At 46.8% G+C, this 24,918-nt stretch overlaps 1 protein-coding gene across 4 annotated transcripts in view; it reads left to right on the top strand.

Annotated features, from left to right (window-relative positions):
• The window catches only part of ABCC4 (ATP binding cassette subfamily C member 4 (PEL blood group)), a 225,211-nt gene that overhangs the window by 64,063 nt on the left and 136,230 nt on the right, over positions 1–24,918 (top strand). For 3 of the 4 annotated variants that reach the window (XM_067016881.1, XM_059042306.2, XM_059042307.2), the window contains exons 5-13: positions 4,961–5,050; positions 5,893–6,056; positions 7,251–7,376; positions 8,905–9,154; positions 13,510–13,611; positions 17,886–17,975; positions 19,175–19,366; positions 24,160–24,254; positions 24,490–24,576. In XM_067016881.1, the coding sequence (XP_066872982.1) occupies positions 4,961–5,050; positions 5,893–6,056; positions 7,251–7,376; positions 8,905–9,154; positions 13,510–13,611; positions 17,886–17,975; positions 19,175–19,366; positions 24,160–24,254; positions 24,490–24,576 (1,196 nt within the window). The remainder of the gene's footprint in view (positions 1–4,960; positions 5,051–5,892; positions 6,057–7,250; positions 7,377–8,904; positions 9,155–13,509; positions 13,612–17,885; positions 17,976–19,174; positions 19,367–24,159; positions 24,255–24,489; positions 24,577–24,918) is intronic. The other variant, XM_067016882.1, reaches the window with a different exon arrangement.

Below are 24,918 nucleotides of genomic sequence, written 5' to 3'. Positions count from 1 at the left end.
TTCTTGTTCCTACTGTTAGCATGCATGTCACATCTTTTCCCATCCTTTTACTTTAAAGTGTATCTCACATATACAACAAGCTGGATCTTTCTTCTATTAATCCAGTGTGAGTGTGGCAGTCTCCGGCTTTTAACTGGAGTGTTAGTATGTTTGCTTTTAGTTTAGTGTAAATATTGATGTGATGGGGCTCAAGCCTTTTGCTTACTGTTTATTTTCTGTTTGTTTCATCTTCCCTTTTTTTGGGTGGCTGGGCTCCATTCCTGACTTATTTCAGTCAATCAGATATGTTTTAGTATTCCATTTTGATTCCTTTGTTGGCTTTTTAGCAGTATCTCGTATTTTTAATCTTGCTTTAGTGATTAAAGTAGGGATCTTATTGCAGTCTTTTTTTGCATGTTAATATTGTATTACTTTACATAAAATGTAAGAAACGTATAGGAGTAACATCCTATCTCTTGTACTATTGTTATATATTTTACATCTACATACACAATACGGTGTTACCATTATTTTGCTTTTAAGTAGCCATTTGTTTCGCAAAGACATGGAAAGGAATAATACAATCTCTTATATTTACCCACGTTTGTTTGTCATTTTGGTTTCTCTTATTTTTCTACAACTGAATTTCCATCTGGTACCATTTCCCTTTAGCTTGAAGAATATCCGTTATAGGGGCTTCCCTGGTGGCACAGTGGTTGAGAGTCCGCCTGCCGATGCAGGGGACACGGGATCGTGCCCCGGTCCGGGAGGATCCCACGTGTCGCGGAGCGGCTGGGCCCGTGACCCGTGGCCTCTGTGCCTGCGCGTCCGGAGCCTGTGCTCCGCAGCGGGAGAGGCCACAACAGTGAGAGGCCCGCGTACTGCACACACACACACAAAAAAGAATATCCATTATAATTTCTTAAAGATCAGGTTGTGTGGTGATAAAGTCTCTGAGACTTTATCTGAGAATGTCTTAATTTCACCCTCATCATTTGAAGGATACTTACTTTTGTTGGTTATAGAATTTGGGGTTGACAGTTATTCTTTCCTTTCAGCACTCTATAAATTTTGTTCCACTATCTCCTCCTTTTTTTTTTTTTTTTTTTTGCGGTACGCGGGCCTCTCACTACCGTGGCCTCTCCCGTTGCGGAGCACAGGCTCCGGACGCTCAGGCCCAGAGGCCACGGCTCACGGGCCCAGCCGCTCCGCGGCATGCGGGACCCTCCTGGACCGAGGCACGAACCCACGTCCCCTGCATCGGCAGGCGGACTCCTAACCACTGCGCCACCAGGGAAGCCCCCTCCTCCTCCTTTTAAACTGAGGTATAATCGATATACAGCATATTAGTTTCAGATATTCAGCAAAATGATTCAGTATTTTTTTGTATGTATATATATATATATATATATATATAGTGTATAGTATGTGTGTGTGTGTATGTGTGTATAAATGATCACCACAGTAAGCCTAGTTAATATCCATCACCATACATAGTTACAGAATTGAGTTTGTTAAGTCAGCTATTAGTTGTATTATTTTTCTTCTGTTATGTAATGCGTTGTTTTCCTGGGCTGCTTTCAAGACTCTGTTACTTTCTGGTTTTCAGGATTTTGACTGTGATGTGCCCAAGCATAGGTCTCTTTGTTTTGATCCTTTCTGGGGTTTGCTAAGATTCTTAGGTATCTATATTAATATTTTCTACCAAACTTGGAAAAATTTCAGCCATTATTCCCTCAAATATTTTTTTCTTCCCTATTTTGTCATCTTCTCCCAGGACTCCAATTACATGTGTGTTTCATTGCTTGTATGGTCCCATTGAACCCTTAGGCTTTCTTTTCTTCAATCAATCTTGCTATCGCTCTCTGTTTTCTGTTTGTTCTTCAGGTTGTAAACTTAAAGAAAGGCTTAATGAATAGGGGCACAGAGCAATGGAAATTATCTGATATTAAAGTTATCTCGGGCTTCCCTGGTGGCGCAGTGGTTGACAGTCCGCCTGCAGATGCAGGGGATACAGGTTCGTGCCCCGGTCTGGGAGGATCCCACATGCCACAGAGTGGCTGGGCCCGTGAGCCATGGCCGCTGAGCCTGCACGTCCAGAGCCCGTGCTCTGCAGCAGGAGAGACCCATGTACTGCAAAAAAAAAAAAAAAAAAAAAAAGTTATCTAGTGAATTTTTCATATTGTACTTCTTAGTTCTAGAATTTCCATTTGCTTCTTTTTGATAGTGTCCATCTCTCTACTGAAATTACCTATCCAGAGAATTCCCTGGTGATCCAGTGGTTAAGACTCTGTGCTTCCACTGCCAGGGGCCCGTGTTCCATCCCTGGTTGGGGAACTAAGATCCCACAAGCTGCGTGGCGAGGCCAAAAACAAAAAACCAAAAAAATTACCTATCCATTCACTTGTTATAACCATATTTTCCTTTAATTCCTTGAACATATTTATAATAGTTGTTTAATAGTTCTTGTCTACTAATTCCAAAATCTGGATCATCTCAGGGTCTATTTCTAATGCTTGTATTTTTTTTTCCTCTTGATTATGGGTCAAATTTTCTTGCTTCTTTGCAGGTCTGATAATTGTCTTATTATGTAGGGTGTTATAAAGTATACATTATAGGAAGTCTGGATTAAAGGGTATTTGTTCTGATATGGAATTCCTGGTAGATTGTTCTTGTTAGAATTGGCTTATTTGTTCTTTCTATGTTTCTGTTTGTCTTGTCTGTCTATCTGGGGCAATTATTTCCATTTTGAACTTAGTCCAAGTGCATGGCTCTACTCTAGAGCATAAGGCATGGCCTTCCTGGCAGCTAAGTGAATGTCTGAGGCGCTTAAGAAGAACTCTTTCTTCTAGGTAGGCAGAAACTCTAGTCTGCTGGCGTTGCGTGACCTTTATTATATCTTTCTCCCAATATGGACGTCTTTTTGTACTTTTTATTCTGGCAACAATATGCAGTTTATGAGGTTGCTGTGGATCCCCACCATATTTTTCATGATCTTCAGGTGAAGGCTAGAAAACTTTATCTGGAATTCTTGACTTCGCAAATTTGTGACGAATCCAATATGTACAAACAAGGGGCTCCACACCTTTTGTCAACTATTGAGTGCAAAATCCCTGCCATGAGTGTGGTGGTGACTGTTCTCCTTAGGGGCAGCAGTTCCTAAATGTCTTTCACCCTGAAGCTCACCACTCAGGGGAACCAGAACAGAGGAAGGACTTGTTTTTTTTTTTTTTTTTGCTTTTTTTAAATTAATTAATCAATTAATTTATTTTTGGCTGCGTTGGGTCTTCGTTGCTGCGCGCGGGCTTTCTCTAGTTGTGGCAAGCAAGGGCTACTCTTTGTTGCGGTGCATGGGCTTCTCATTGTGGTGGCTTCTCTTGTTGTGGAGCACAGGCTGTAGGTGCGCAAACTTCAGTAGTTGTGGCTCGCGGGCTCAGTAGTTGTGGCTCGTGGGCTGTAGAGCACAGGCTCAGTAGTTGTGGTGCATGGGCTTAGTTGCTCCGCAGCCTGTGGGATCTTCCCGGGCCAGGGCTTGAACCCACATCCCCTGCACTGGCAGGTGGATTCCTAACCACAGCGCCACGAGGGAAGTCCCTGGCTGCAGTGTTATAGTTGATTCATGTTAACTTTTGTTCCAGAACCAGCCTTTTGGTCCATCAATTCCAATTAGGTGCAGTTGTCTTAATTTTTTTTGATGATCAGTTTAAATTCAGAGTTTGGTACACCATTTCTGCCTTCTTTTAGTTGTTCAAATTAGGGATCAACTAGTTACTTCTTTAAAATAAATATTTTCTTCATGAGGGATTAACATGTATTTGTGTGTAAAATAGGCTTTAAAACTATTTTCAAGAGAGCTTTCAGTAATTAAGGCACAATATGGTTTCTTTCTTTCCTGTAGTGATATATCCCTCCCTCCCTCCCTCCCTCCCTCCTTCCCTCCTTCGCTCATATTTGCAAAGCATTTTCTACCTTTCAGTGTTTTCAGTGGCCCTTTGCTACCATTCACACATCTCTGCTGCACAGTCTGGTTACCTCTTGACTGCTTCACTGACCCCTAATTCTCCTTTCTTCCAAAAATCTCCTGGCCAGTCCCTTCTTCAGTTTAATTTTCCTAAAGTTGAGTTTCTCTAATGTGAAAAAACATTGACTTTTCCATGTTGCCTTCCAAACTCTTTAGCTATTTCCCAGACCACCTTTCTAGCCAGATTTTGCATTTTCCCTCCCTGGAGTCTCTGCCTGGGTTCCTCTCACCCACAGTGCCCCTTCCCTTCTCTCCATATACTTTATCCTTTTCGTCGTCCAAGCTCCTCCCTCACCACAGTGTCACTTGGTAGAACCCTTCCCCAGTTCCCTGTGCCACTGTATTTACTGTTCCCTTCACACCTGAATTACAGGTGTTGGTATGTGTCTTGTCCCATCTCCAAAGACAAGGAGACATGACTATCAGTAAATATATCTCCAGGAGCACCTGGTGTCCTCCACAGAGTAGATAACAAATCTGCCCTTCAACTCTCATACGTACCCTGTGATCTTATGCACGGTGAAGCGTTATTTCCGTTCAGAGGATGAGGAAACTGAGAATACAGTGTTGAAATGATGTCACACACAAAACTGATGATTGATTTGCAGGCGGTTTCCCTGCTTTCATCTAATACGGCCCCAAATTACTTTAGTTGGCTTCTAAGTATGAACCTACATCCCTTTCTATTTTGGGCATGTCCAGATTCATCAAAAAAAAAAAAAAAAAAACGTGGGAGATTTTGCGTCGGCCTCTGTTTGCTGTCCTTGTGGGCGTGGCTGTCGCCGCATTGAGGAGTCAGAGGATCCACATGGGTCCCTAGAGCCCTGCTGTCAGGGGTCATCCTGCTCGTCCTGACGCCACTCAAGACCCCCGTGAAAACGTGCTCTGCTTTGTTATGTTCCAAGAGTGACTTGGTATCACCGCAGGGGTCCAACTCTCTGTCACCCTCTCTCGTTTCAGGCCCTTTGCCTGAGTAACTTGGCCATGGTGAAGACCACCACAGGCCAGATAGTCAACCTGCTGTCCAACGATGTGAACAGGTTTGATCAGGTAAGCTGCCCCTGGGGGATCCCTTCCCATTTCCTGTCCTTACTGTGTTTAGCTTTTTGGGGATGCCACGTGCCAGTGTTTGGCGTTGGCCAGGATTCTTTTTTTTTTGTTTGTTTGTTTTTTGTTTTTTGTTTTTTTTTGTGAGGGGGGTACACGGGCCTCTCACTGCCGTGGCCTCTCCCATTGCGGAGCACAGGCTCCGGACGCGCAGGCTCAGCGGCCATGGCTCACGGGCTCAGCCGCTCCGTGGCACGTGGGATCCTCCCGGACCGGGGCACGAACCCGCGTCCCCTGCATCGGCAGGCGGACTCCCAACCACTGCGCCACCAGGGAAGCCCCGCCAGGATTCTTTTGAAGACATAAGACAAAGAGTTCTCTTTATCCAACTCTCATTTCTTCTGCGTGCAAATCAGATGTGATCATGTGTGTTGTCCTTTAGATGAGAGTTTTATTTTTCTAATAATAAATAGGCAGCAGTGTTCTTGCCCTGCGTGGTACTGTCTCTAAGGGTCCTCCTGGAGTGGCCCTTCTCGACAGCGGCTGAATTCTGGGCCGACTTCGAGGGAGCCCTGAGCTCATTTGTGGGATGGACAAAGCTGAAGACTTCCTGGTCTTGCCAGTCCTCTTCTCCCTGGACGTCCCTGAACCTGGCCCTGTGCTGTCCCAGAATAGCGTCACCTGGGGTAGATGCTTGATTTCTGCCTTAGCAGGTTTAAAACCCGCTGTGATCATTTCTGTTTAGGTTCCCGTCTGTTCTTTGACGGAAGATGGTTTCTAAATTGTGTCCTGACTGGTCTGGTTTTTATACATTCCTAAGAAGGCTTTATTTTTTTTCTTTTAAGGTAACGATATTCTTGCACTTCCTGTGGGCGGGGCCCCTGCAGGCTCTCCTAGTGACCATTCTGCTCTGGATGGAAATAGGAATATCATGTCTCGCTGGGATGGCGGTTCTAATTATTCTTCTGCCTTTGCAAAGCTGCATTGGGAAGATGTTTTCATCACTCCGGTAAGAGAAACACTGGTTTAAAAAAGTGTTACTATGTAACAGGTAACATCCACCATCTGCTTGATGCTTTTGTTCAAAAACAAAACAAAAATGCCTTCTGTGGTCTCTTTGCATGTGTCGTAGACCCTTTAGGCCTAGCCAGTAGATGCTCCAGCCTTAAGCTGAAGTTTGGTCCTGAAGCGGGAAAGGTGACAGCATTCGCAGGCTCCTCCCGGCACCGTACCTGAGCAAGTAGGGTGTCCTTTAGCAGAATGTACATTGGATAGTGTTATTTAAGCATTATTAAGTAGTAATGATCTTATGGGCCCAATTCCAGATGCATCTATTTTTGTTAGGCTTGTGTTAGAGCCACTTTCAGGTGTGTATATGTTTGCATCTTGTTTTTAATTCAGTGTTGCCATTGAGTTATAAGCACCCCAAGGGCAAGATCGATCTTAAATATGTCTCTATAAAGCCCCACATTCCTAGCAGCCTATGTGATAGAAAAGTGGCTGGTGATGAACAGCCTAATGCTGATTAGTGAGACTTGAAGCCGGTGCCAGAGGGTTGGAGATGGTTTTTTTTTTTCCATTGTCCAGGTTGTCAGGTGATGGAGATGTTGTGCTCTTTGAAGCTCATTGAGTTCTTGTGTGTGTGTGTGTGTGTGTGTGTGTGTGTGTGTGTGTACCTTTTCGTGTGATATTTTTTTTTTTCTCTACTTGGAATTTCGTTTCCTCTCTTTGCTGTGGAGAGAGGTTCCTTATCCTCTGAGGCCCTGTTCCAGTGCCACCGGGTCTCTGAAGGATTTCTTGTTCTCCTTTGCCAGTGGAATTATCAACCCCATCTCTTCTGCTCCCAAAGCACTTCACTCCTCTTTGATTACAGCACAGCCACTGTCTTCCTGTTAGAGTCGGGTGTCCTTCTGCCTTCCCTACCTGACCGTGATATCCTTGGGCAGACGGTTCACATCCGATTAATTCTGGGTCTTCCTTAGCGGATACTGCAAGTTCTCCAAGTTACTCCTTGAGTTGGGCTGAATGGTTGGCTTCCTAATTGAAGTCTTCTCCATTTCCACTTCGAGTAGGACCTGCCTGTCTGCGCAAAAGAGCTGTAGGGAATCATTTGATCCCTGGTCTCTGGCTACGCCGCTGTTGCTACCGATGAGGAAAGTTGGGCTGTGGTCACTAAGGCTCATCTCTCACGTCTGTCCCTTAGGAGTAAGACTGCAGCTTTCACAGACACCAGGATCAGGACCATGAATGAAGTTATAACTGGCATCAGAATCATAAAAATGTATGGTTGGGAAAAGTCTTTTGCAGACCTTATTACCAGTTTGAGAAGGTAAGTTTTTGTGTATATCCAGCATATTTTCATAATTTATCTCATATTTACTGAATGGTTTCGAAGTCTTACCAAGTTTTCACATTAAGGTAAACTTAACTGCTATCCACTCCACCCCCGACGTGTGACAGTGGGGTCCAGTGCAACAGTGGAGACGTCATTTTAACCTGCTCTTCCATGTACCATCTTCTTAAAGGAAAAAAAATACATGCTTCTTACTTACACAGAAATTACATTCGAAGTATTTCTTTCTTTTTTAAAAAAATTTGTTTTTTCATTCATTCACTCATTCCTTCATTTGTTCATTTATTTTTGGCTGCATTGGGTCTTCGTTGCTGCGCGCGGGCTTTCTCTAGTTGCGGCGAGCGGGGGCCCCTCTTCGTTGCGATGCGCGGGCTTCTCGTTGCCGGGGCTTCTCTTGTTGCGGAGCACGGCCTCTAGGCAAGCGGGCTGCAGCAGTTGTGGCTCGCGGGCTCCATAGTTGTGATGCACGGGCTTAGCTGCTCCGCGGCATGTGGGATCTTCCTGGACCGGGGCTCGAACCCGTGACCCCGGCATCGGCAGGCGGATTCTTAGCCAGTGCGCCAGCAGGGAAGCCCCCAGGTATTTCTTCATAGCACAAATTCCAAATAAACAATGATTTAAGATGTTGGCATCTAAAACAATATTTAAACTAAAAGTATAATTTATGTTACCATAGCACAAATGGGGAGATTATAAAGATTGGGTACTTACATCGGGCCATAGTTTATGAGTCAGTATCATTCATTCCAGACAAAGCCATAAATATATTTTTTGCTTTGCTTTATGTTTGTAGAATTGTTTTCCATCTTTGACTTAAATATCTGATGAGTGCTTATATTCCAGCACAGGGTACTTAGAAGTCTCTGGCAGCACCCTGTCACCTCTCGCTTTGCACCTTTGTGGGTGGCCCTCCCTCTGCTGGGAATACACTCTCATCTTCCTTCTTCTCTGGCCCCCGCCAAGCCCGACTGACCCCAGCTCGTCTTCTCAGGGTCCACGGGCGTGTGACTTGCCTGGACTCTAACTGCTCCGAATTACACGCCTCTGCTCTGCGCTCCCGTGGGGGCCGTGCTGGCGCCTCTTGTCTGATGTCTTGTTGGTGTCTCCCAATTTGGGGGGTTGTTTTCTCTCTCCTTTTATGTTCGTCAGCTCCTGGAGGGGACGGGCTGTGTCTCTCTGTCATCCGTGAGGAGCCCGGCGGCACAGGAATGCTGGTTACGAATGGGTGTTGACTGAACGTTCACACCCAGTCTGGTTGACCCAAAATGTTTAAAATGTGACACGAAGCCTCTTATTTAGTTGGAAGTGAAGTGGTGAGGAAGCGTGAGGTCTTTGTGCTGGGCGGGCCCCCGGGCGTGCACTGCGTAGTATCCCCACGATGTGAGGGATGGTTTATCTTCCTCTGGGTCCACTCCCTAGGAAGAGGCCACTCATACGGGGCACTTGGATTCATGTCTTGGATGTTGATGCTTCTTTTAAAATCTTACTTCCTCCTCTTTTCCAGGAAGGAAATTTCCAAGATTCTGAGGAGTTCCTACCTTAGAGGGATGAATCTGGCGTCGTTTTTTGTTGCGAGCAAAATCATCGTTTTCGTCACCTTCACCACCTATGTGCTCCTTGGCCATGTGATCACAGCCAGTCGTGTGTTTGTGGCGGTGACACTGTACGGGGCCGTGCGGTTGACGGTCACCCTCTTCTTCCCTTCGGCCGTCGAGAAGGTGTCAGAGGCAGTCGTCAGCATCCGAAGAATCAAGGTGTGCTGACAGATAACTTTATTAACCTGTCGGTGGATTTTACCTCAAATGCCTCCTTTTCTCTGGTGTCACCTAAGTGTGTGCCAGTTAGGTGAGATCTAACTCGCTCACCGCCTAAGCTGGTGGCGGTTCCAGAAAGTCTTTAGCGCTCCCGTCTTCTGACACAGGGTGCGTTAGAAGTAGCTTAAGAGGCTCCTCATCTCTGGGCAGTCGTAGAAGCACCAGTGGTACAGGGCTCTGGTCGAGTAATGACGGCCAGACACTTAAGTTGTCTCAAAGTAGGAGAAGCAAACAGATCTCATCTCCTTTGCTAACTCCATTGACTGGGTGACAGCTGTGTTCACTCCTGGGGTGCATAGGATTCCTCTCTGGGCCGGGAGGGAATGAACATGCCGAGAGGCCTATGTTCCTTGGGTAGGAAGCCTGGCCTCAGCCTCACTTCGTTCTCTGTGTTTAAAAATGGGTTCTTGGGCTTCCCTGGTGGCGCAGCGGTTGGGAGTCCGCCTGCCGATTGCGGGGGACGCAGGTTGGTGCCCCGGTCCGGGAGGATCCCACGTGCCGCGGAGCGGCTGGGCCCGTGAGCCATGGCCGCTGCGCCTGCGCGTCCGGAGCCTGTGCTCCGCAGCGGGAGAGGCCACAGCAGTGAGAGGCCCGCATACCGCAAAAAAATAAATAAATAGGGCTTCCCTGGTGGCGCAGTGGTTGAGAGTCCGCCTGCCGATTGCGGGGGACGCGGGTTGGTGCCCCGGTCCGGGAGTATCCCACGTGCCGCGGAGCGGCTGGGCCCGTGAGCCGTGGCCGCTGAGCCTGCGCGTCCGGAGCCTGTGCTCCGCAACGGGAGAGGCCACAGCGGTGAGAGGCCTTTCCGATCTGCCTTTTGGCCCTGTTCTCTTTTCACCTCCGTGTGATCCTATCTCTAGCTGCCCTCTTCCTTTCAAACTTGTGATTCCCACCATATCCACAGTCTCTCTCTCTCTCTCTCTTTTTAATCTGTCTGTAAATTGCCGGGGGTGAATAATTTACATCACCAAGGTGAGAACCTGTAGATATTTAAGGAGTTGTGTGTTTATGAATTGGTGTAAAATGAAGATAAATTGGCTTTGTGAGCTGGCCTGGGCGTGAGCTTGAGTGTCTGGCCTTTACAAACACATCTAGTTTGTTTTGTTCCTACTTCTCCATAGTGATGGATGGCCAGTAATAGATCTCTTGTGAAGTTAGATAGCTTTGGCTGTGATTTTTATTTGATCATTCAGTCGTCATAAAAGGTGAGGTTTTGGGGCTTCCCTGGTGGCGCAGTGGTTGAGGGTCCGCCTGCTGATGCAGGGGACACGGGTTCGTGCCCTGGTCCGGGAGGATCCCACGTGCCGCGGAGCGGCTGGGCCCGTGAGCCGTGGCCGCTGAGCCTGCGCGTCCGGAGCCTGTGCTCCGCGACGGGAGAGGCCACAACAGTGAGAGGCCCACATACCGCAAAAAAAAAAAAAAAAGGTGAGGTTTTTTTTTTTATGATGAAGTTTCTTTCATATAAAAAGCTATTGCCCATAAAACAGATCAGTTATATGGGGTCAGTTCCGCTCCCCTGAATTTATCATTCTTTCTTTCTTTTCTTTTCTTTTCTTTCTTTTTCTTTAATGTTATGTATTTATTTATTTATTTTGGGCTGCGTTGGGTCTTCGTTGCTGCGCGTGGGCTTTCTCTAGTTGTGGAGAGCGGGGGCTGCTCTTCATTGCAGCATCCAGGCTGCTCATTGCAGTGGCTTCTCTTGTTGCGGAGCACGGGCTCTAGGTGCATGGGCTTCAGTAGTTGTGGCGCACGGGCTTAGTCGCTACACGGCACATGGGATCTTCCCAGACCAGGGCTCAAACCTGTGTCCCCTGCATTGGCAGGCGGATTCTTAACCACGGCGCCACCAGGGAAGCCCTAATCATTCTTTTTGATGGGGGCTTCTAGCAACACTGTTAAGGGATGGTCCATGCAGTTCAATAAGATTTCTTTTATGAAACTTTCACATCTTGAAAGAGGACATTTAGGGATGTCCTTGAACTGTGGTGACGTTCTTAGTGACACAGTAACCCGTCCAGTTGGAGGCTTCACACGTGTGTTGTGCTGCTGTGGTTTTGTTCTTGCTGCTGCCGCAGCTGCTGTCTTCGATCGCTGCTGCTGCTGCTGTGGCTTCTGTGTGGTCCGGGCACTCCTGAAGCCTTTGCGTGTCATCTCATTTCATCCTGTTAGCAACTGACTGGGATAAGCATTAGTGTCCCCACTTTACAGATAAGGAAACGGCTTCCTGTAACAGGTGAAATAGCTCACCTATCCTTACATAGCTAGTAAATGACAACTAGGATCCTGCCCAAAGCCTGGTTTTTTTTAAACCATTGTTACGTTGCCTTCTTAGTACCTTCTAGCATGGGGAATATCTATTTAAGTGTTGTTTTCATCACCTGGTCTTAGTCTGAAGACCTTCAGAGTTTCCATGTCACTTGCAGAATCCAAATTTTAAACTCTACGCTCCATTGGCAGCTCTGTTTCACAGCGCACGACCCTCCGCTCTGGCGGGGGAGTGGGGAAGACGGGTTGTCTGTGTGACCCGTCACATGCATCCCTGGTTTTGGCTCACTCTGCTGGGCCCCCTGGGTTGCCTTCTCGTGTCAGCAGGGTCACGATGCCTCTGAATCCTATAAGGGGGAATCCTTTCTTGCCTCTTCTAGCTATTGGTGGCTGGAGACAAAGCTTGGCTCGTAACAGCCGTCACTCCAGCCTCCGTGTCCGTCGTCGCATGGCTGTTTTCTGCTTGTGTGTGTCTCTGCGTCTCTCTTCTGATAAGAACACCAATCATACTGCATTGAGGGCCCACCCTAGTGCAGCGTGATCTCACCTGAATTGACTACATCTGCAACAACCCTATTTCCAAGTAAAGTCACGTTTTGAGGTATTTGGGGTGAGGACCTTAACATTTTTTTTTTTTTTTTTTTGGTTGGGGTGAGCAATTCTCCCTGTAACAATTTCCACGGCTAGTATGATCCACCAGGGTGTTAGGGAGACCCAGACTCTTTCTCTCTTGTTACTCCTCTGCATGTGGCCTTGACCCAGCTGGTAAACCTCCAAGGCCCGGGCCGGGGTGGGGGGGGGGTGGTGGTAGATGAAGGTCCCGGATGTTGTCACTTTCCACCGGCCTGGATGTAGTCACATGGCCACACCTATCTGCTCGGGAGGCTGGAGAGAGAGGGCCTCCTTCCAGGCTGCCAGGTGCCAGCTAAAATCTGGGCTTTGTTACCTCAGAAGAACGAGAGCAGATTCTGAGGACAGCCAGCAGTCTCTGTCAGCCACACATTCACAGTTCTTATGGGGGGGGAGTGGGCAGCGAGGGTGGTATTTCTCTACCCCTGTAGCTTTTCTTGTTGAATTACGTCTAGCATTTGCAGGGAAAGAGGGAGTTTTCCTATATAGGATTATGTTCAGCAGTGGTTCGCAGGACTTGGTTTCATTCAACTGAATTGCGTTGAATAGCTGCTAAAGGGGTGTGAAAATAGCGAGCAGTGGGAAATGTGGCCATTCCTGCTGTCGAGGACAGAGGGCGCTGACTAAGGAGAAGATACAAGTGGTTGTGAATAGATGCTTGTAAACTAGTTTTTAAGAGATAGAAACTGAATAAGAGCATTTCATTTTTAGAGCAGTGACTTCAGTGATAGTTAATGACACACAGCAGTGATATTGATTTAACATGCATGAGGAGTAAAGCAGAGTGTACTTAAGTGCCCAGGAAAAGGTCACGACTCAAAACAGGCAGAGCCAGGGTTTTCATAGGTCTTGTGTTCCCAGCCTGTCCTGTGCCACCTGATACCTGCAGGCCTGGGAATGGCCTTCCTCTCTGTGTTCCTAGCAGCGTTGCATGGCGCTTGCTTGGCACACGGTGAGATTCAGTAAATATTTATGGAATAATTCCCTACCAACTCCTTTGTTTATTGTCAGTAACACAAAAGTAAAACAATGGAAATACCAAGCTTTTGAATGTGTTGGAGTTCGGAGCCACATTTTCTCCTTAGGGTGGAACCAATCCACTTGTTAAGAAAGTTACAAAGACAGCCTCAGGGCCAGGAACTCTTTATTTGTCATATACGTAATATATATCATACTATACCCTACACTATCTGTAGACTTTATTGTACATTATTATAATACCGTATCATACTCCGCATGTTACCTAGTCTGTTCTGATGTGAACCTCACTTTAAGTACAGTTGGCAAAACGATATGTAGGCTGTATAAAGTTTTTTACTGCAAATTCCAAGAAAGCAGTTACTGTTGTTTATGCTTTTCTCCTGGAGTTTAAACAATCTGTGTTTTTCCTTTTTCTGTAGAACTTTCTGTTACTTGATGAGATAACACAGTGCAACCCTCAGCTGCCATCAGATGGTAAAATGATAGTGGACGTGCAAGATTTCACTGCTTTTTGGGATAAGGTAACACATCCTGTGTACCAAGATGGTGACTGCTAAAAGACAACAGATTTATTGGAGAACTTTGAGGTTTTACACCTGGTGTAAAATGTGACCTGCTCATTTACTGAAAGTATGTTATAAAAATTCTCAAAATCGGGAGTAAGGTTTGCAGCTAATGGAGATTAAGTATAAAGTCAGCCTAAGACGTTTGACATGTTGCTCTCTCTCTCATTTTCAAGAGAGCTTTCAAAGTATTAGCACATTTTGACCTTCAAGTCCATATGTTTGTAATGTTAGAATTTATATTGATTGTAGTTGATTGTAGAGAAAAAATGCTGCAGTATGGAATGGGTTAACTAACAGGTATGTAAACAGTTGTTACAGACCAGAGGCTTTGGGGAATCAGTGTACATTTTTTGCCTTGATGTTCTCAGATCATCTTACTACCTATGGACTGAAGCCATGGATCTTCGTACGGACCTTTACTGTGGGCCAGGGTGGAGGCATCCTCAGCTTCCGGATGATGGTGGCTACTTTGGTGGCAGCCAGGGGCGGGGAGGCGGCAGCAGGAGGGCATAGTTGAGCACCAGTGACTCCCGGTTGAAGGGCCGCCCTGTGTGGCACGCTGACAGGGAGAACTGGTGATTGTCCAACGCTTGGTTTATTTATGACGTTCAGGCAGACAGGAAAAAGAGCAGGGTCTGCTCTCAAAACTGCACACCTAGTGCAGACCCCTCTTCTGACGACTGAAACATTCTGCCTCCCCGGTTCGGTGGTCCTCTGTGGATTACTCAGTAAGACAGAACCCAATACCACAGGAGAAGGGGATTCCACGTAGGGAATTACTTACCCAGAGGATGAAAGACGGGGGAAGAAAAAAGCAGAAAGGGCAAAACGGTGGTGCTGGAGACAACCCAGCCCAGAGATGAGCAGAGGTGGGAAGCCGCTCCCACCCCCAGGGCTGGAAGGACTCAAAGGAGATGGTGCCTCTGTCAGAGGGTCCACCATCTGGTGCAGAGCCCAGGAGCTCGGCTGCTGGTGGGAGTGGAGACCACAGTGCAAGTGTCTGGACTCTGCAGACTCCTCGTGTGTATTCACGCCTGTCACACTAAGTGTGGTGCCACTTGTATCCTATGCACCTACTTCTGATTCAGTACCAGCTTCCCCACCAGCAAAACAGTAGTATGTTCCCAAATAAATAAAATTATACCCCCTTAGCTTTTGCACATGGAAACTCTTACCAAGGTACCTTAACTGACCTGATAGTTTCTCCTACCTTAATATTGTAGATTTACCTCCGGCTTGGTATTTCTCATAATACACTTGAAGCATTTATGAAAAGCACCATTAAAATCCCATTACGGGGGCTTCCCTGGTGGCGCAGTGGTTGAGAATCCGCCTGCCGATGCAGGGGACACGGGTTCGTGCCCCGGTCCGGGAAGATCCCACATGCCATGGAGTGGCTGGGCCCGTGAGCCATGGCCGCTGAGCCTGCGTGTCTGGAGCCTGTGCTCTGCAACGGGAGGGGCCACGACGGTGAGAGGCCGGGGTACCACAAAAAAAAAAAAAAAAAAAAAAAAAAAAAAAAATCCCATTACGATGGCAACTCTTTGTGAATGGTAACACATACTTTGTATGAAACATTAACAAAATCTCTTATACCAAACTCTGCAGCATTTAATTAAATTAATTAATTAATTTTGGTACGCGGGCCTGTCCCGTTGCGGAGCACAGGCTCCGGACGCGCAGGCGCAGCGGCCATGGCTCACGGGCCCAGCCGCTCCGCGGCATGTGGGATCTTCCCGGCCCGGGGCACGAACCCGCGTCCCCTGCATCGGCAGGCGGACTCTCAACCACTGCGCCACCAGGGAAGCCCTCTGCAGCATTTTAAAATGAGCTGTTTTGTTCTTCTTGCAAGAACGTAATAACATGCTCTCAGACTTCTGTGTAACTTGTAGTGTAGTACAGAACACGCTATCCTGTTGTCCTGGCCTTGCCTATGGAAGGCTGTACCCTGTGCTGGGTCGTTAGTAATTAGGGCCTCTCAGGTTAGGTCACGGGTGAAAGAGCCCTCGGGAAGGGGAGTGGCACAGACCTTGGGGATTTGGGGAGAGAAGCCGAGTCTGAATGAATCCCCTGCTGGATTGGGAGGCTGGAGATAGACATGAGCTTTCTAAGCTGCTCCACTATACAGCCAGGCGGGCAGGTGGCAGAAGGTTTCAGGGACCCAGGTCTCATTCATGAAATGATGGGACCTGGTCTCAGTCTTTAAGGTTTAAAATAAATGGTCCTGTGGGAGCCTCCAAGGGACAGGGATTTCAAACTGTGTCTGGCAACTGAGTGGGTGGTTCAGCTGACGATCCTGTGGAATCCGCATGCCCTGAGCCGGGATAACCAGGAGAGGACAGGCGTCTGTACCATGGGCTGTCGAGTGCTGCCCCCTTCTGGTCACGGCCGAGCAGTGCCCGATCCTGAAGCCTGAACAGGGAGGGAACTCAGTGTCTGGCCCTGACACACGGTGAGGTGTGGTGACAGGGAGCTGATGTTTGTAAGTGGCCCACTATTTTGTCGTCTTAACTGAGTGCAAAGTGGTAAAATAAGAGTCCTAAGTGTCAGAGAAGAAGAAGTGGAGAAGCTTAAATGTTTCTCATGTATTAAAGTCTAGCTTCTTATATTAAAGTCTAGCTTCTTATTGATAGATTTGTAGTTCCTGTAACACCTGGGGCTAGTGTTTTGTTGACGATGAGCCTCAAGCCTGAACAGGGAGGGAGTCCATGTTTTCTGCCCTGACGAGCTGAAGGGCTGCGGCAGGAAGCAGTGTTTGTAGGGGGCTCATTATCGAGCAGTCACAACTGAGTGAAAAGTAGCAAAATAAGAATACAAGTGTTAATCAAAAAGAAAGGAGTGGAGTAGCTTTAAAAAAATGTCTCGTGTTAAAATATGGGGCTAGTTATTTTGATGATTAAAAATAATTATTTTTTCAGTAGCTGCCTGTATCTATAATCAGTTCAGTTCTTTCCAGAGAAATTTTCCATTTAGAACATTATCCAGACTTCTTATCCAGACCCTGTGCTTTTATTAATCTTTTGGGCATTTTACTTAATCACATGTAACCACTTTTTTTTTTTTTTTTTTTTTTAACATTAGCAGTTAAGTTTTTGCTTTTTGGGGTTTTTTTTTTTTTGCGGTACGCGGGCCTCTCACTGCTGTGGCCTCTCCCGTTGCGGAGCACAGGCTCCGGACGCGCAGGCGCAGCGGCCATGGCTCACGGGCCCAGCCGCTCCGCGGCACGTGCGATCCTCCCGGACCGGGGCACGAACCCGCGTCCCCTGCATCGGCAGACGGACTCTCAACCACTGTGCCACCAGGGAAGCCCCAAGATTTTTTTTTAAACACTTAGTATATGTAAAAAAAATACACATAACCCTAAGTCTCTTTATGATAGAATTTACAGTTTGTTCGAGAACATGACCTGTGATTGACACGATGTGTACTTTATCCTTCTCCTTTGTGTTGGATTGTTTGCTGTGACATGTACATCCATGGTTTGTTTTTGTTTTTTTACAGTAGAAGTACTTTGTTGTCCCTATTTACCTAGAATAGGTAATTCATGTAAGAGGTACAAAATTGAGGCTTTATCACTCTAACCTACTGTGTTATATACAAAATCCCCGACTCCCCCCGCCCCCTTTTTTGGTTTTTGGTGTTAAATTGAATCTGGTGAAATTGGAGCCTTGACTGCCATTTACATGACTTTATCAAGAGCAACTTTATCATATAAAGTGCCCTGATTCATTCTTTATCAGGTGAAAATAGAGAGATAAGTGGAGATGTCAAATAATTAGTAGAGGACCAGGCATGATATGTACTTACGCTGCCACCCTGTGGAGAGTGGTGAAGTAAACAACACCAGTGGCTCTAATGAAAACGTACAAAGGATGAAAAACCTCCCATACGGGATATTCTATTAATTATATTATATTAATAAGCTAGTGCGCATCATGGAGTTTGCATTTTGAGGAGGGGCCTTGTCATTTCAACTCCTTAAATTCTGTGGGTGTCCAGAGCTGTGTCCGTATGAAAATCTGGCAAAAGAAATAGGCTTCCTAAAGGCAACTAAAGCTGTTTCAAAGGTGTTTTTTGATGAAAATGCCCCCAGGACTCACTTAAAATCGGAAGGATGAAAATGTGGGTTACATTAGCACATCAATGACTTAACGTTATTTTCTCTACTTTCTGAAGTTCGTTTTTTTTATTTTATTGAAATGAACCGTTTTGTAAACTTAAATTTGCAGGCATCAGAAACCCCAACTCTACAAGGCCTTTCCTTTACTGTCAGACCCGGTGAGCTGTTAGCTGTGGTCGGACCTGTAGGAGCAGGAAAGGTAAGTTATGCTGCCTTTCGGCAGCTTGGTGCAACGCCGCAGCCCCTGTGAAATTCTCAGAGTCGAGCCCAGAGCTGTAGGCAACACAGTTTGAATTGGGTGTATCTCAAACAGCATTTCTCTGTTCCGTGGAACATTAGTTTTGCAGGAAGGTTGCAGGTCCAAATAAATGTGGATAAATGCACGTTGTGTTTTCCTCCCTGCTGCTTCACGTGACACAGCTGGGAACTGCTTGTTGGGACTTCGGGCGTCTCAGTGAAGGACATGATTTATGTGATAGCTGTTGTGGATGGACAGAGACAATGCGGACTTCGTTTCTGTCACAGTGGTCCCTCCAGGACGTCTGGAGGTTGTAACGGCTCTTCCGGGAAGCTTTGAGCATTTCCTCACGTGACTTGACTTGGTCCCGTCAGTGCACGGGTAGTGAATGTGCAGCCATGTGCTGGGGATGAAGATACAGACGTGAGCAAGACCCAGACACCTCTGCCCTCCAGAGGCAACCAGGTTCTGGGGCGAGACAGATACGCAGGCAGGTTATTCCGGCCCGGTGTGGTGAGCGCTGTGATGCCGCGGACACAGCCACGCCCCGTCTGTGTGTTGTTAAAGATGTGAAGGACATGCGCACGTGCGCTTGGTCTGGAACAGCAAAATACGGGAGCCTGAATGTGGGGTGTGTGCACGAGGGGCTGATGACTTCCTTTAGGATGGACTTTTGCTCTTTGGACACGACTGACTAAAGAGTTTTTTAAAAACATAATCATCTTTCGATACATTATTCATAGCAAGCTTTATTTAAGAACATGTGTTTGTCAAGTCAAGGATACCCGGATGCAGGAACAACGGCACTAAACATCAGATACATGAAACTGCACATCCTGCTGGGCTGCTCTGCTAGTTAAGGATGTTCCACATTCTAACTTAGTCTTTGCTGAGTAGAGCACTTCAGCTGGGAGCAGCTCTGGGGCAGTTTACATTGTCATAGTATTATGTTAATACTCCTTATCAGTCATTCGTGTACATTGACCGGTAGTGTTATTTTCCATATCTTTGTCTCAACTGCCACAGCTGTACTTTATCCTCTTTTAAAGGAAGAGGGTTCTATGTTCATCAAGCGCCCAGGGTGGGGCCGGCTGTGCTGCGGGGCGTGTCCGTCCCGAGTGCTGCCTGTTCACGTGCGTGTGTGTTACCATCTGTTTCAGTCGTCACTGTTGAGTGCGGTGCTGAGGGAGCTGCCCCCGAGCCAGGGGCTGGTCCGCGTGCACGGGAGGATCGCGTATGTTTCTCAGCAGCCCTGGGTGTTTTCAGGAACTGTGAGGAGTAATATTCTATTCGGGAAGAAATACGAAAAAGAACGATATGAAAAAGTAATAAAGGCTTGTGCTTTGAAAAAGGTGAGTCATGACTTTTGAGTTGCATATGCTCGAATTTCAAATGACGAGAGCGTTGGTTTGAACCACAAGGTTCGTTAAAAGATCTTTTAATGTTGTTTAATGCTTTTAAGCTGGTCTTCTGGATGAACATGTACTCACGTATGCGGCTACTGTTGGAATCCTGATGTGGTAACGACGCTCACAGAATGCCTTCTTGGGGGCGGGGACTGTTGCACTTTGTGAAGTTTTATTCATTTTTAACTTCTGTTTTTAATGGGCAATTGCAAAAAATGTGTAAAGAATAGGGAGCACAGTGTAATGAGCTCTCAGTTCCCCGCCCCCAGCTTCAGCCGGGATCAGCTCGTGGCCAGTCTTGCTGCACCTCTACCCCTGCCCCCTGCCAGCCCCACTCCCACCCCACATTATTCTGAAGCAGATCCTAGACCTCTAGTTGGTTCATCTGTAAACGTTTCACTAGTCTTCTCTAAAAGACCTTTGGAAAAAAATTACCACATTATTACACCTGAAAAGTAACCAAAATTCCTGAATATCATCAGTGTTCTCGTCAGTGTTTACATGTTGTTAATCATCTCACTGGGAAAGTTCTTTAACCATTGGCTTGAATCAGCCTCCACGGAAGGTCTGCCCCCTGCGCCTGGTTGATGCCTCCTCTGTCCCTGTCATTCTCTAGGATTCCCTCTCCGCTTCGCTTTTGACTTGTAATTTACTGTTTAAAGAAGAAGTGGCGCTTTAACATTTCTTCTTAATGCGGTCTATTTTCAGCGGGGGAGAGATTGTTTTCAGAAATGGCATTGAATTTCATAGAAAATGGAAAACGAAACGTTTCTCTATACGTGGGGATTTAAATGAAATTGGTGGATCAGTTAGGCAAACTGAACGTAGCTAGTAGGATAGTATAATTTAATGAAACAAAAGAAAAAATGTAAATACTGATAAATGCTATGCTATTCTCTTTGGTTATGAAAATCTGTGAATAATAGCGTTAAAGAGCTCTCCCCGGGGTCTGGTCAGAGCATTCTGGACATCCTATTGTTCTTTGACACCGTGAGGAAAAGGCTGGGACCGGTTTTCAAAGGTGTGGTGTCAAAGGCCCGTGTGGAAATAGTCACTGTGGCTTGAACATCATAGACTTGTGTTAGATGAGTAGCATTTGATGCTGTTGTGGACACAGCACAATTGTTTGCTTGTTTAATGGGCTTCTATTTCCTTCTTGTGAGTTATGGTTAATGGGAGAATTTTCGTTTACAGAAATGCAGTAAAGCTGACAGGAGCAAGGTAGATTTTTTTTAAAAATGGTATCCGAAAAGGGGAAATGCAAATGTAAAACAGTGAGAAAAATAGCTCTCATTTATTCGGAGTCCGCGCAGAAGTCGTTTTTCTGTTTGTCGTCACATGCAAGCACACATAACAAGGTGTATGAGTTATTAATCTTTTACAAGGATCTCTGATGTTCCCATCCTCGTTGTATAGTTAGTAAAACTGAGGCTTGAGAGATGGAATGCCTCACCTCTACATTTGCAGCTCAGGTTTAAGACCCATGGGGGTCAATGCTTTGCCCCAGCCTCGTGGGGTGACGGGACCGGTAACTCGGGCCGTGTTCCGGGGCTTCACCCACCCTCGGGTGTCTCCCTGCGGCACAGACTCTGGTGGGAAGGGGCCCCCGCGGGATCGGGCTGCACAGCGATTCTTCTGTACGTGATGTGAGGTTTTTTTTTTTTTATTTTTATTTTTTTTATTTTTTTTGTGGTATGCGGGCCTCTCACTGTTGTGGCCTCTCCCGTTGCGGAGCACAGGCTCCGGACGCACAGGCTCAGCGGCCATGGCTCACGGGCTTAGCTGCTCCGCGGCATGTGGGATCCTCCCGGACCAGGGCACGAACCCGTGTCTCCTGCATCGGCAGGCGGACTCTCAACCACTGCGCCACCAGGGAAGCCCTGATGTGAGGTTTATAAACACGACTGCTCTTCTGTTGTGCTGCGTGGTCGGGACATAGAGTTGGGGCCCCTCGCGCCCTTTCCCTCCTTGGCAGGAAGGGAGGCCCAGGGCGGAGAAGGAGCGGAGAGCAGAGTCCCGGCCCCGGCTTCGTCACTTGCCCGCGGTCACTTTGGACACGTCCTGTTTCCTGCCTGGGCCTCTGACGTTTCTGCAGCCAAATGAGGGCGTTGGGTCCGAGGGTTTCCAAGAGGTTTTGCTGCTGCTCTGAAATGGAATCCGTGTGTCAATGAATGGGCATAAGACCATCACGGGTAATACTGGTGTCATGGAATCATTTTGACCTGTAGATACAGAGACTACATGTGTAGTAGGAAAAAAAAAAAGTGTGGTCTTTGGAGAGAAATGGTCCTGAGTAGTAATTTCTGGTGTTTCTCTGTTTCCTTTTTATAAAATGAGGGGGAGGTATGGGTTTACTGTAAACAGAAAGGCAATGTTTGTAACATGCAAACCTGCCAGGTTTTCGGTAAATACATACATAGAAACAAAAACAATAAAGATTTCTTTATATGGGTGGTTCCCATAAAGCAGGAAATAGCAGCATTTCGTTAATTACATATCTTAATAACTAGATGCTTTATACTAGATCTAACTGAAGTACGTGTTTAAGTTCATTGAGCCGAGAACATACCTGTAGTTCAAATACAAAGCGATCCCATTTGGCAACGTTGAATTAAGCTGATGCCATGTTCGAAGTGACCCTGTGGGGGGTTATACAGCACAGTGTAGGGAACAACTTAATAATAATGCTTGGCCTGCTGTAGGGATTGTGTTGAAACTGCAGGGCTTAGGAGATAGAAGGCTTCAGCGAATGAGTTTCAGTTTCTCCGTTTAGTAGGGAAAAAAACCATGTGATTTCGGCTGCTTTTCTGAACCTCACCTGGCCTCAGTTTCTTCATCTTTAAAATGGAAATCATAGTGCTATCAGCCAAACGGATTTAAAGCTGTGCTGAAAGGCAGTTTTACGCTGTTTGACGCTGGAACCCAGCCCTCCTCTGCCAGGGGCTCACGTCAGGTCCCCATTAAATATTTTAACCGTCTGTTCCACGTTTGTACACTAAGCCTCCAGCATCCCTAAAGGGCCCTTGACGTGCTTCTGGACAGATGGCATCAAACCAGCGTCGCCATTGCCTAGTTTTCCCGTAGTTTGTGTGTCTGCTTTTCATTGAAAATTGGTGAATAAGAATACCTTCCTGTCAGTGGGAGGGACTGTAATATATGATGAACTCAGGCTTTTCCCGTTTAACCTAATCAGAAAATGGTGGCTGGGAAATCAGCCTGACTTGGATTTTATTTCATATCGTCTGAAATGTTTTCCCATTTGTGGCTGGTCCCTAAATAGATTGCAGAGCTAACAGCACACTTGAAGTCCTCCTACCAGACTTGGAGAGAGAGCCTGTTTCTTATGCCCTAACTGTGCTCAAGTGGATCTAAGTGCCTCTTCTAAAACACGGTTCAGATTGCTGCACTACAGTGTGTGCTGTTTTGAGAAGGAAACCAAAACAGCATAAAATGTAGGCATGAAAGCCAAGCAGAACAGTTTGCAAGGACTGTCATCAGTGAAACAGAGGCTAAGTAAACTCGTGTGTGTGTGTGTGTGTGTGTGTGTGTGTGTGTGTGTGTGTGTGTGTGTAAGGCTGGGAATGTATCTCAAAACGGCTTACTGTATCTCAGGAAAACCAAAAGCAAGCGATGGTAGTAAAGAGTTCAGGTGAAAAAATGATGAATTTTCATGACAGAGCAATTGCTGCCTTTCGTTTGATGCTCCACATTTACGCTTTGCGTGTACAGGGAATCTGTGTGGGCCTTTGTGGCTGTCAGGGAGGGTTATGATGGGGATAGTCTCTTTCTTATCCTTGTGGTCATGTGCTTTGCGTGTCATGATTCACACTGTGCGTGGGTTTTCACTGTTGGTTTGATGAGAAAATAGGCCTCAATCACCAATAGCAAGTTACAGCCCCTTCACGTCCTTCTTCCATTTACGGAGGGTGTTTGTACACTTGGTCTGATTCTCACAGGATCCTTGAGTTTAGTGATTCTTGTTTCTGCAGCACATTTCTGTAGAAGTTGCAAATGAGACTTAGGGATTTCGAAGGACCAGTTTATCACGGAGACCCCAGCGTGCCACTAATTCTCCCCCAAATTTGCTGAAGTAGAGACCAAGAAACAAGGCCTTCATCTGTAGAAAGGTAATCTGGGTATCCTAGGTTGATGCCTGAGGGGTTTAGTAGAAAACGAACTCTCTGCAGACTCTGCTTGTCTATGCCAGGATCTGTCAGATGACAGTTATAGGCAATCTAAATCTAAGCGTGCTTCACCCTGCAACAGATCTGCTCAAACCCCCTCTGAACAGAGCCCTTCTCAACCCCAGTAGTGACTCACTTTCCCTCCTTTACTCCCTATTCCCCCAAGCCAGCTTCCTTTTTCTTCTAGTCCTCAGCACTTGCACTCATGTCAATTTTCCATCTCCCATCACGGAAAGAAACTCTAGGGACTTTGTTTCCTCTTGGCTGAATTCCTTGTGCCCAGAACAGAGCCTGGCATATATTGTCGATCCTCAGTAAGTATCTGTTAAAATGACCTAATGCGTAAATGCTGTGGAAAACTACAGAATGTAAACACATGAAGAACCCTGAGAGCTGTTTTTAAAAATGTTTAAGGTTACGGTTTAGTCACTATGAAACAGACCCATTCCTTTTGATGAAATACGTGCATAAAGAACTGATGCTAGAAGGTTAGGATGGCAGGAGGAGAGCACATTTGAAATCTTGCTCTTCTTCCCCTTTTCTGTCTCCACGTAGGATTTAGAGGTTTTGGAGGATGGAGACCTAACTGTGATAGGAGACCGGGGCGCCACGCTGAGCGGAGGGCAGAAAGCCCGCGTCAACCTCGCAAGGTAAATGGCGTTTCAGTTGCCATCCTGCCCCTCCGTCCTCCACGGCTCCTAGTGGAAGTGAGCGCGCAGACCCCGCTCGCCGGGGAGGGGGGGGGGCCCTGTGTGAAGCGGGGTCTTGGCCCTTTTCCCTGGGCTCTTGGAATGAATAGTGATTTGTTGGGCACCATCTTGATTCAAAGATGGGACACAGGAAGCTGGCAGCGTTCTCCTCCTGACGTCTCTCTTCGTTTTCCAGAGCCGTGTATCAGGATGCAGACATCTACCTCCTGGACGATCCTCTCAGTGCGGTGGATGCGGAAGTGAGCAGACACCTGTTCGAACTGTGAGTTTGCTCCTGTTTTCTATCATCTCCGCTTTCCGGGAACGCTGTGGAGTTCAGGGAAGAGAGCTCAGCAAAGCGTCTGTGCTTCAGAAGACTCTGCTCATTCCGCCCCGGCGTCCCTCTCTCCCCTCCCTTCCCTCCACAGAAGATCCGTCCTAGAGAAATTGTGCATCATGGTGAGGTCCAGATGGGAAAATGCAGAAGGAGCCTCCAGTGTGTGGGGGTCAGGGAGTCTGTGCTTCAGGGAGCTGGGGAACAGAGGGCAGATTTCCCCCTGCTGCTTGCAGGTGATAACCAGACACTGTGGATGGACCCAGACCCCAGCAATAAGAAAGACGACGT

The sequence above is a fragment of the Kogia breviceps genome, chromosome 16 (genome assembly GCF_026419965.1).
Source record: "Kogia breviceps isolate mKogBre1 chromosome 16, mKogBre1 haplotype 1, whole genome shotgun sequence".
Classification (NCBI taxonomy): Eukaryota; Metazoa; Chordata; class Mammalia; order Artiodactyla; family Physeteridae; genus Kogia; species Kogia breviceps.
This window is presented reverse-complemented; position numbering and strand designations above follow the sequence as displayed.